Source organism: Leucoraja erinacea, chromosome 25, assembly GCF_028641065.1.
Source record: "Leucoraja erinacea ecotype New England chromosome 25, Leri_hhj_1, whole genome shotgun sequence".
Taxonomy (NCBI): domain Eukaryota; kingdom Metazoa; phylum Chordata; class Chondrichthyes; order Rajiformes; family Rajidae; genus Leucoraja; species Leucoraja erinaceus.
Window position 1 is genome coordinate 29,323,124 of NC_073401.1, and position 12,500 is coordinate 29,335,623.

At 51.6% G+C, this 12,500-nt stretch overlaps 1 protein-coding gene across 1 annotated transcript in view; it reads left to right on the forward strand.

Annotated features, from left to right (window-relative positions):
- The window catches only part of LOC129709209 (WSC domain-containing protein 2-like), an 84,073-nt gene that overhangs the window by 71,491 nt on the left and 82 nt on the right, over window positions 1-12,500 (forward strand). The window contains 1 exon segment of the mRNA XM_055655405.1: window positions 12,169-12,500. This exon segment is cut by the window's right edge and continues 82 nt beyond it. Coding sequence (XP_055511380.1) covers window positions 12,169-12,500 — 332 coding nt within the window.

The window sequence follows — 12,500 nt, forward strand, 5'->3', positions numbered from 1 at the left end:
CGTGTGTGCGCGCTAGGGCAGACTCAGTGGGCCGGAGGGCCTGTTTCCACGCTGTTCCGAAACTCGACAAAACTAAACTCGGGCAGAAATTGGCATCGAATTGACAAGTGAGCATTAGCAAGATGCCATCTTTTTAATCATCTGTTTTCCTTTCGTCACGGCTTCAGCTGAGGTAGAATTTACAGAGCAGGATGAATTCTACTCGGGAGTCTGTAAAATTGTAAACCCTCTTATGACAGTAAATGGTTGTTAAACTCTACTCATTAAGACTCATCTTCCATCTCTGAAAGATTACACATTTACAGATTCAAATCCCATGGAACAGGCGTGATAATGAAGAGATATCTATACTGGTGATTCGTACCACAAATTACTCTGAGCTGCTCCCTGATCAGCATCAAAGGTCAGGTGTGCCCCTCTGATTCACCCCTCTCAGAGCTCGCAGATTCTCTGGGCGCAACCTCCTCTCCCTGTTCTCCCCCGAACTTCCCCTTCTCCAGAAGGGGGTCGTTCCTCTCTCTATCCCCTCACCCCTCGCCACATTTTTCCCCCCCCTCTCCCCCCTCTCCCCTCTGCCCCCTTTGCCCCCCTACATCCCTCCCTCTCCCCGGGGGACCCTGGAGGGGGGAGGGGAGGGGGGGGGAGGGAGGAGGGAGGGGGACAGGGGGGAGAAAGAGGTGGGAGAGAGGGGGAATGAGGGAGGGGGGGAGTGGGGAGAAGGAGAGACAGAAAAAGAAAGGGGAGAGAGAGAGAGAGAGAGAGACGTGTGTGTGATCTCCCTCTCTCTCCCTCTCCCTCTCCCCCTCTCTCCCTCTCTCTGCCCCCCTCTCCCCTCTCGCTCCTCCTGGGACAGCTCCCTCTCCCTCTCTCCCTGAGGGGAAACTTTCCTCTTCCCCCCTCTTCCCCCCCTCCCCCTCTCCCCTCCTCCCCCCCCCAACTTCTCCCCCCCCCCCCCCCCTACCCCCCCCTCCTCCCCTCCCTTCCTCCCCTCTCTCCCCCTCTCAATCTTCGGTCTCTCTTCCCCTCCCCCATACCTCTGCCCTCCCTCCTTTTCCCCTCTCCCTCCTCCTCCTCCCCCCCCCCTTTCCTAGGCCCCCGCCCCCCTCCCTCCTCGCTTCCCCCCCCCCCCCCTGAGTTACTCCCCCGTCTCTCCCCCCCCCCCATTTCCCCCGCCTCCTGACCTGCATTATTCCTTGCAGAAAAAAAGTTGGCCAACTCACTCCTCGTTTTCCCCCATGTCCCTCCAAACCCTCTGCCGGGATCAACGGATTCCTCCCTCCCCGGGCACTCTCTCCTCTCCCCTCCCCCCTCCCCCGCCCCTCCCTCTTCCATTCTCCTCTGTCCCCCCTCCCCTGCCCTCTCTCCCGTCTCCTCCAAGACTCTCGGATAGCCCCCTCCCTCTGCACCTGTATCTCTAAATTGTCCCCTCCCCCCTCCGACTCTCCCCTTCAGTTTAGTTTATTGTCACGTGTACCCTGGTACTCCGAAAAAGCTTTCTTGTCGTGCTAACCAGTCAGTGGAAAAAGCCTCTCCTGTGTCTCCCCCATCCCCCCCCCCTCTGGCCCCCCTCCTCCCTCTCGTCTATGGAGGCGAATTACCCTCTCCCGGAATCCTCTCCTCACCCCCTTCCATCCTCTCCTCCCCTATCCCTCCTCTGTAAATTGTCCTGTGTGTCTGTGCGTGTGTCTGTGCGTGTCCCCGTCTCTGTCCCCTCTCCTGTCCCTCCTCTCCCCTCTCCCCCCTCCCTGCCCTCCCCTCCCCTCTCCTCGTGGTGGTGTCCCCCCCCCTCTCCCCGTGTCCCCTTCCCCTCCGCGCGTCCCCTGTGTGTGTCTGTGGGTGTCGTGTGTGTGCGTGTGTGTCCTGTGGTGTGGTCTGTGCTCCTCCCTCCCCCCCCTCCCCCCCCGCTCCCCCCTTCTCCTCCTCACCTCTCCTCCCCCCCTCTCCTCTCTCTCCCCTCCTCTCCACTTCCCTCCTAAACTCTATCCTCCCCCCTCTCCCCTAGGACAAACTCTCCCCCCCTTCCCTCCCCTCTTTCTCTCCCCCGACTCCCCTAACTCTCCTCTCCCTTTCCTTTCCTTCCCCTCTCTCCCCCCTCCTCCATCCCCCCTCCTCTCCTTCCTCCTTTCCCTCTCCCCTCCCCTTCCCCTCTCCCCCCCTTACAGAGCAGGATCTCCCTCCTACTCGCCCTTTCTGGTCCTCTCCCCCTCCCTCTTCTGACAGTAAATCCTTGTTAAACTCTCCTCATTAAGACTCCTCTTCCATCTCTGAAAGATTACACATTTACAGATTCAAATCCCATGGAACAGGCGTGATAATGAAGAGATATCTATATGGTGATTCGTACCACAAACCTTACTCTCCCTGCTCTGCCTGATCCCTCTGACTGTCAAAGGTCAAGTGCCTCTATCTCTCTCCCTCTCCCTCTCCTCCTCCCCCTCTATCTCTCCTCCTCCTCTCCCCCTCTCCCCCCCCCTCTCCCCTCCCTCCCCCTCCCCCTCCCTCCCTCCCTCTCCCCCTCTCTCCCCCTCCCCCTCTCTCTCTCCCTCCCCCCCTCTCCTCCCTCTCTCTCTCTCTCTCCCTCTCTCTCTCTCTCCCCCTCTCTCCCTCTCTCTCCCTCTCTCTCTCTCTCTCCTCTCTCCCTCCTCTCCCTCTCTCCCTCTCTCCCTCTCTCCCTCTCCCTCTCTCTCCCTCCCATTCTCCCTCTCCACATCTCTCTCTCCCTCGTGTCCTTGCCTTATAGATCGTTAAAAATTGGCCCCACCGCACCATTCAATCATGGCTGATCTATCTCTCCCTCCCAACCCCATTCTCCTGCCTTCTCCCCATAACCCCTGACACCCGTACTAATCAAGAATCTATCTATCTCTGCCTTAAATGTATCCACTGACTTGTGGCCTCCACAACCGTCTGTGGCAAAGAATTCCACAGATTCACCACCCTCTGGCTGAAGAAATTCCTCCTCATCTCCTTCACAAAAGAAGTCCTTTAATTCGGAGGCTGTGCCCTCTAGTCCTAGACTCTCCCACTGTAGTGGAAACATCCTCTGTACAACCGCTCTACGGATTAATGGGACTAGTGTGGATGGAGAATCTTGGCCTGCATGGGAAAGTCGGGCCGAAGGGCCTGTTTCCGTGCTGTGTGACTCTGTGACTAGGATAGTGTTAGGATTCACGGCATGTTCAGCCAAACGCTGTTTTATCCTCTGTTTCTGCTGCTGTTGCTCTGGGCCTCCAAACCAGTCCTGGCTCTGAGGAGAGTTTGTGTTTAATATCCAGCCTCTGATGTGAGCTGCGCAAAAACTCTCCTATAGTGGCTATAGTTTACATTAGTTGAGAGATACAGCGCAGAAACAGGACCCTTCGGCCCATCGAGCCCGTGCTGGCCCGCACGCTCACACCAATCCCCACATTTGCGGTACAATTTTACAATTTTACCGAAGCCAATTAGCCTACAAACATGCACGTCTTTGGTCTTTGGAGCGTGGGATGACACCGGAGATCCCAGAGTAAACCCACGGGGAGAACGTGCGAACTCCGTACAGACAGCACCCGTAGTCTGGATCGAACCCGGGGTTCTCCGGCGCTGTGAGGCGGCAACTCTACCGCTGCGCCACCGCGCTATAAATACATTCATAGCGTTCGCAAATATAATGTGGCCGCCGCTAATGTAATTACTAAACGGCATGCTTAAGCCTCTATATTGTTCCCTTCTGACATACTTCCCCTTGCACCGGTGCCAAGAAAGCTATTGAGCAGATGTGATGTGGAGTGGTTCAGTAATACTTTAGCTCTGAAGCTCTGTCTGATTTTAATATTTTATACGCTGTTCGATTCAGGCGCTGCCCGAGGTTAATGATGTACGAGGCGTGTGGTGACACAGACAGCTCATTATTACGGGCCATCGTTGACATGTACAGGCCGCGATCAAGTGCTGGAAACTCTTGTGAATAATTCACACGCTCCAAACCCCTGACCCCCCCCCCACACACATTCAACACGGTAAAACCCCTCTCCCACTGTACGAGTTCATTCCAAGATCTCTCCCGAGTTTGCCCTGATTCGAACTCGGAGATTTACGGTAATGGCCGCTCGTCAGTACTCGGGGCTCTCGTGGACATTTTTCATCATGTAGAAAAATCTTCACGAGTCTTCCCGTGCTTACCCGCCGTTAGCGAGTCTTCCCGAGTACCTGCCGTTAGCGCTAAGAGACGACCCCGAGCTCCGACGTACCCGCTACGTTCATTCATACAAAACATAGAAACATAGAAATTAGGTGCAGGAGTAGAGGCCATTCGTCCCTTCGAGCCTGCAACCGCCATTCAATATGATCATGGCTGATCATCCAACTCAGTATCCCGTACCTGCCTTCTCTCCATACCCCCTGATCCCCTTGGCCACTAGGGCCACATCTAACTCCCTCTTAAATATAGCCAATGAACTGTGGCCTCAACTACCCTCTGTGGCAGAGAGTTCCAGAGATTCACCACTCTCTGTGTGAAAAAAGTTCTCCTCATCTCGGTTTTAAAGGATTTCCCCCTTATCCTTAAGCTGTGACCCCTTGTCCTGGACTTTGCCAACATCGGGAACAATCTTCCTGCACCTAATTCTCCGTGCTTATCACGAGTTTGATTTTTTTAAAACTCGGGAGAGATCTTGGAATGAACTCGTACCGTGGGACAAAATCATCGCTTCATGCTCCGTACATTGGTGACTCAAGTTGGCTGGCACGGTGGCGCAGCGGTATAGTTGCTGCCTCACAGCGCCAGAGACCCGGGTTTGATCCCGACTAAGGGCCTAATTCCCCACTGTATCTCTCAATTAAACTAAACTAAACTAAAATAAATGAAATGAAACTAAACCAATCCATGTAATACTAAATTCCACACCCCCACCCTACTGACCCTCAATAGAAGGCGGCGCAGTGTCACGTACTGGCTGTGTGGTGTTTACACGTTCTCCCCGTGACCTGCGTGGGTTTTCTCCGAGATCTTCGGACTCCTCCCACACTCCAAAGGCGTACATTGGTAAAACTTGTCCCTAGTGTGTGTAGGGTAGTGTTAGCGTGCGGGGATCGCTGGTCGGCGCGGACTCGGTGGGCCGAAGGGCCTGTTTCCGCGCTGTATCTCTAAACAAAACGAAACTAAACTGAACCCGAGCCATTACTTTACCATAAAGATAGACTTGGTTTATACTCTCTAGAATTTAGGAGATTGAGAGGGGATCTTATAGAAACTTACAAAATTCTTAAGGGGTTGGACAGGCTAGATGCAGGAAGATTGTTCCCGATGTTGGGGAAGTCCAGGACAAGGGGTCACAGCTTAAAGATAAGGGGGAAATCCTTTAAAACCGAGATGAGGAGAACTTTTTTCACACAGAGAGTGGTGAATCTCTGGAATTCTCTGCCACAGAGGGTAGTTGAGGCCACAGTTCATTGTCTATATTTAAGAGGGAGTTAGATGTGGCCCTTGTGGCTAAGGGGATCAGGGGGTATGGAGAGAAGGCAGGTACGGGATACTGAGTTGGATGATCAGCCATGGTCATATTGAATGGCGGTGCAGGCTCGAAGGGCCGAATGGCCTACTCCTGCACCTAATTTCTATGTTTCTATGTTTCTATGTTTCTATAAAGATACATCGCAGAAACAGGCCCTTCGGCCCACGACCCCGTGCCGACCAGCGATCACCCCGTACACTGGCTGTTTCAGAAAAAACTGCAGATGCTGGAAAAATCGAAGGTGGACAAAAATGCTGGAGGAACTCAGCGGGTGAAGGCAGCGTCTATGGAGCGAAGGAATTGGTGATGCTTTGGGTCGAGACCCTTCATCAGTCTGAAGAAGGATCTCGACCCGAAGGGTCACCTATTCCTTCGCTCCATAGATGCTGCCTTCACCTGCTGAGTTCCTCCAGCATTTTTGTCTGCTCCGTACGCTAGCACTATCCTACACACCATGGACAATTATAATTTCATCAAAACATATAAACCTACAAACCTGTAAGTGTTCCCTCCCGTTTCCCAACGAGATGCGGGTTTTATAGTTTAATCGGCCCCCCTGTGAATTGCCCCTAGTGTGTAGGGAGTGTGTGGGTTATCGCTGGTCAGTGTGGGCTCAAACATAGAAATTAGGTGCAGGAGTAGAGGCCATTCGGCCCTTCGAGCCTGCACCGCCATTCAATATGATCATGGCTGATCATCCAACTCAGTATCCCGTACCTGCCTTCTCTCCATACCCCCTGATCCCTTCAGCCACAAGGGCCACATCTAACTCCCTCTTAAATATAGCCAATGAACTGTGAGGCCTCGACTACCCTCTGTGGCAGAGAGTTCCAGAGATTCACCACTCTCTGCGTGAAAAAAGTTCTTCTCATCTCGGTTTTAAAGGATTTCCCCTTTATCCTTAAGCTGTGACCCCTTGTCCTGGACTTCCCCAACATCGGGAACAATCTTCCTGCATCTAGCCTGTCCAACCCCTTAAGAATTTTGTAAGTTTCTATAAGATCCCCTCTCAATCTTCTAAATTCTAGAGAGTATAAACCAAGTCTATCCAGTATCAATGGGCTGAAGGGCCTGTCTCTGTGCTGTATCTCTAAACTAATCTAAACTAAACTAGAGTGAGTTAAAGCAAAAGCATTTCCTCTTTAGACTTCTGAGATACATCCCTTCGGCCCATCGAACCCATGCCGACCAGCGATCACCCCCGTACACTAGCGCCATCCTACACGCACACTGGGAGAAGGTGCAAACAGCGCCCATGGTCAGGATCGAACCCGTGTCTCCGGCACCGCAAGCTCTGTAAGGCAGCGACTCGACCCGCTGTGCCACCGTGGCCGCCCAATTTACTGGGGTAAATTAATCCAGAAACCTGCACCTCTCTCTGGGAAAACCCACAGGGACAACGTTCCAAACTCCGTTCGGGCGAGCGCCCGTGGTCGGGATCGAACCCGGGGCCTCTGGCGCTGTGAGGCGGCGACTCCACCCGCTGCGCCACAACTTCGCGACACGAGAACTCTGCGGGGGAAATAAAAATAGCCACCGCAGAAATAAATAACAAAGACGTGTCCAATCCGCAGAAAATTTGGCAGAAAACTAAAGCCTGTACTTTTCTCTGCGATATATCACTTACTGCATGGACTCCCTCTGTGCGGGAGGTCAGAAATGTTATTGCTGGTTAGCTGTGGAAAATGCATTCCTTGTGTTATTTGTGAAACGGTACACAGAAGTCAGATGTAACTGCGAGACCTTTGCTCAGCTGCTTACTAATGGCCCCCTCAAGCAGAAAGTTCTGTTTTGCCCGCCCCGACCCATCACCCCGTACACTAATTCTACCCGACACATTCCGGACAGGTCACAGAAGCCGTTAACCTGCAAAAAAACCCGCACGTCTTTGGAATTTAGATGTTTTGGCGTCGATAATTTAAGGGCCTGTCCCGCTTTCGCGAGAGGATTCGCGAATTCTCCCGAGTTTTCCCCTTGATTCAAACTCGCAGAATGTTCGTAACGAGGCGGTAGGAGTTCGTAGATATATCGTAGCGTGCGTGTGTGCGTTATGCCGACCGTGGGGACTCGGGGTGTCAGGGAAGTCGAGACGTTTTTCCCAGCCCGATGTGAAATGTCCACGTGTGTAAAAAAGAAAAAATAGTCGGGATGAAAAAAAATTGCAACTTTTTTACTCGTAGTTAGTTTGCGGGCAGACCATAGTGGGCCGTGAGCGTAGTCGTAGATACTCGTGGGTACTCGTAGCTCGACAGCTAGACAGAGTAAAAAAGGTGAGTGAAAAAAAAAACCTTATTGCCCCTGTCCCACTTAGGAAACCTGAACGGAAACCTCTGGAGACTTTGCGCCCCACCCATGGTTTCCGTGCGGTTCCCGGAGGTTGCAGGTGGTTGCCGGAGGTTGCAGGTAGTGGAAGCGGGTAGAGAGACTGACAAAAACATAAAAACATAGAAAATAGGTGCAGGAGTAGAGGTCATTCGGCCCTTCGAGACTGCACCGCCATTCAATATGATCATGGCTGATCATCCAACTCAGTATCCCGTACCTGCCTTCTCTCCATACCCCCTGATCCCTTTAGCCACAAGGGCCACATCTAACTCCCTCTTAAATATAGCCAATGAACTGTGTGGCCTCAACTACCTTCTGCGGCAGAGAATTCCACAGATTCACCACTCTCTGTGTGAAAAAGGTTTTCCTCATCTCGGTCCTAAAAAAGATTTCCCCCTTATCCTTAAACTGTGACCCCTTGTTCTGGGAAACCTCCGGGAACCGCACGGAAACCTTGGGCGGGGCGCAAAGTCTCCAGAGGTTTCCGTTCAGGTTTCCTAAGTGGGACAGGGGCATAAGTCGACATCAGCTCGTGACCTCTGTCACTCCAGTTCGTGAGCATGTTCGTGGAAAGTCATCGGACTTCATAGATAACCAAAATCTAGATTTTTTTTTTTTTTAGGTCCTTTAAACTCAGCAGAGGTTTTGGATTAAGTCGTGAAAATGGGGACAGGCCCTTTAGACTTTAGACTTTAGAGATATGGCGTGCAAACAGGCCCTCTGTTACTCTGGGCCTCCAAACCTCTCGTAGCTCCGAGGAGAGTGTGCGTTCGATGTTGAGCCATTGATGTGAACTGTGCAAAGATTCTTCTGTTGCTATAGTTTACCTTATAGAGAATAGACAATAGGTGCAGGAGTAGGCCATTCGGCCCCTTGAGCCAGCAACAGTACCCCGTTCCTGCCTTCCCATATCCCCTGACTCCACGATCTTTAAGTATCGAGAGAACCGGCCTCCACCGCCCTCTTAGGCGGAGAATTCCACAGACTCGCAACTCCCTGTGAGAAAAAGTGTTTCCTCGTGCACAAAGTGGATTTACGTAACCAGAGAGTTGTGAGTCTGTGGACTTCTCTGTCTCAAGAGGGCGGTGGAGGTGGGTTCTCTGGATACTTTCAAGAGAGAGCTAGATAGGGCTCTTAAAGATAGCGGAGTCAGAGGATATGGGGAGAAGGCAGGAGCGGGGTACTGATTGTGGATGATCAGCCATGATCACATTGAATGGCGGCGCTGGCTCGAAGGGCCGAATGGCCTCCTCCTGCACCTATTGTCTATTGTCTATAAGGCTGTGGAGACCAGGTCTATTGTCTATTGTCCATAGATGCTACCGTACCCGCTGAGTTTCTCCAGCAATTTTATCTAACTTCGGTTTTCCAGCATCTGCAGTTCCTTCTTCAATACTATTGTCTATTGTCAATGGGTCTGAGTTAGCAAACGCTGGTGTTAAGCATTGTTTAATTGTTATTGAAACTCAGCGGCAAGGGCAGTAATATTCTGGTCCATGTATTGCAATGACATTGGTGTTGTGATGAAGGCCCCCAGCTCTGTGATTTAGTTGCAGCTGCATTAGTCCAGCTGTTCGCATGGCCGTGACTGAGGCGACTGCAAAGCTGCCACGCTGTTCCGTGGCATTAGTTTTACGAGCTTCTCCAGGGCGGTTGTAAAGCAAAGCTCTGTGTGCTGTGATTACACAAGGTGGATAGCCCTTGTATCCACTCAATGAGCCGGCCATCCGAAGCTTCCCAGCGTACAGCTACAGGGGACTTGGCCACAGGTTGTATCAGGCAAGAGTCTGCTCTGTGCAGCTGCCTCCCAGCCCACAACAAGGAGCTCAGATCCAACCTGGCTACCGCCCAATGCACAGAGCAGTGCAAGGCTTGCACAGAGCCAACAACAGTCGCCAGAAACATAGAAACATAGCTTGAAAATTAGTTTGCAGGAGTAGGTGCAAGAGGAGGCCATTCGGCCCTTCGAGCCTGCACCGCCATTCAATATGATCATGGCTGATCATCCAACTCAGTATCCCATCCCTGCCTTCTCTCCATACCCCCTGATCCCCTTAGCCACAAGGGCCACATCTAACTCCCTCTTAAATATAGCCAATGAACTGTGGCCTCGACTACCCTCTGTGGCAGAGAGTTCCAGAGATTCACCACTCTCTGTGTGAAAAAGGTTCTTCTCATCTCGGTTTTAAAGGATTTCCCCCTTATCCTTAAGGTGTGACCCCTTGTCCTGGACTTCCCTAACATCGGGAACAATCTTCCTGCAAGTGATACAGCGTGATACAGCGTGGAAACGGGCCCTTCGACCCAACTCGCCCAACATGTTCCACCTACACTAGTCCCACCTGCCCGCGCTTGGTCCACATCCCGGTCCTATCCACCTACCTGTCTAACTGCTTGAATTAATTAGTTTAGACAATAGACAACAGGTGCAGGAGTAGAGGCCATTCGGCCCTTCCAGCCAGCACCACCGTGGCTTACTTCAATGTGATCAGGGCTGATCATCCCCAATCAGTACCCCGTTCCTGCCTTCTCCCCATATCCCCTGACTCCGCTATCTTTAAGAGCCCTATCCATATCTCCCTTGAAAGCATCCAGAGAAACGGCCTCCACCGCCCTCTGAGGCAGAGAATTCCACAGACTCACCACTCTCTGTGTGAAAAAAAGTGTTTCCTCGTCTCCGTTCTAAATGGCTTACTCCTTATTCTTAAACTGTGGCCCCTGGTTCTGGACTCCCCCAACATCTGGAACATGTTTCCTGCCTCGAGAGTGTCCAAACCCTCAATAATCTTATATGTTTCAATAAGATCCCCTCTCACCCTTCTAAATTCCACTATCTTTAAGAGCTCTATCAAGCTCATTAATAGCCTATTTATCTGTTTATTTGCACTTCATCAGTTTATTTATTTGTGTGTGTATATATGTATATAATGGTATATGGACACACTGATCTGTTCTGTAGTCATGCCTGCTATGTTGTGTTGTGCTGAAGCAAAGCAAGAATTTGATTGTCCTATCAGGGACACATGGCAATAAACTCATTTGAATCTTGAATCTCTCCCTTGAAAGTTATCCAGGGAACCGGCCTCCAATTATGAGTTTTTATTGCTTGAATTATCGCTGGGGGACTTTTTTAAATTAACTGATTGGGGATGATCAGCCATGATCGCATTGAATGGCGGTGCTGGCTCGAAGGGCCGAATGGCCCACTCCTGCACCTATTGTCTATTGAATAGCGGTGCTGGCTCGCTGTCTTATGAAGAAAGACTGGATAGACTTGGTTTATCCTCTCTAGAATTTAGGAGATTGAGAGGGGATCTTATAGAAACTTGCAAAATTCTTAAGGGGTTGGACAGGCAAGATGCAGGAAGATTGTTCCCGAGGTTAGGGAAGTCCAGGACAAGGGGTCACAGCTTAAGGATAAAGGGGGAAATCCTTTAAAAACCGAGATGAGAAGAACTTTTTTCACACAGAGAGTGGTGAATCTCTGGAACTCTCTGCCACAGAGGGTAGTTGAGGCCACAGTTCATTGGCTATATTTAAGAGGGAGTTAGATGTGGCCCTTGTGGCTAAAGGGATCAGGGGGTATGGAGAGAAGGCAGGTACGGGATACTGAGTTGGATGATCAGCCTTGATCATATTGAATGGCGAATGGTGCAGGCTCGAAGGGCCGAATGGCCTCTATTCCTGCACCTATTGTCTATGTTTCTATGTTTCTATGAAGGGCCAAATGGCCTCTACTCCTGCGCCTATTGTCTATTGTCTATTGAATGGTGGTGCTGGTTCGAAGGGCCGAATGGCCTACTCCTGCACCTATTGTCTATTGTCTCACCAGGGACTAACTGTACAGAACGTTTTTCCTTCTATTATTTATTATGTAAAATAATATGTGTGTTATGATTGTGTTTATAATTTGTTTGGTTGTTTTGTTGTTCCGCGAGCATTGCCACTTTCATTTCACTGCACATCTCGTATGTGTATGTGACAAATAAACTTGACTTGACTTGAAGGTTACACAAAAAAGCTGGAGAAACTCAGCGGGTGCAGCAGCATCTATGGAGCGAAGGAAATAGGCAACGTTTCGTGCCGAAACCCTTCTTCAGACTGATCGGGGGCGGGGGTGGGTGGGGACAAGAAAGGGAAAAGGAGGAGTAGCCAGAAGGCTGGGGGATGGGAGGAGACAGCAGGGGGGCTGAGGAAGGGGAGGAGACAGCAAGGACTAACAAAATTGGGAGAATTCGATGTTCATGCCCCCGGGGTGCAGACTCCCCAAACGGACTTGACTTGACTTGACTTGACTTGACTATTGTCTACTGTCCATTAATGCTCTGTGTGTCTCTTCTCCATTGGGCAGAGTGGCCGGAGTTTGTCAGGAACTACGCCCCCTGGTGGGCCTCGCACACGCTGGACTGGCTGCGGTACGGCCGGCGGGTGCTGGTGGTCCACTACGAGGACCTGAAGCACGACCTCTTCAACCAGCTGAAGAAGATGGTGACCACCCTGGGGCTGGCGGTCTCCGACGACCGGCTGCTGTGCGTGGAGAGCCAGAAGGACGGCAACTTCAAGCGCTCCGGCCTGCGCAAGCTGGAGTACGACCCCTACACCCCGGAGATGAGGAAGGTCATCGGCGTTCTGGTCAAGACTGTCGACGTGGCCCTCAAACTCAGAAACCTCACGGGTGTCCCC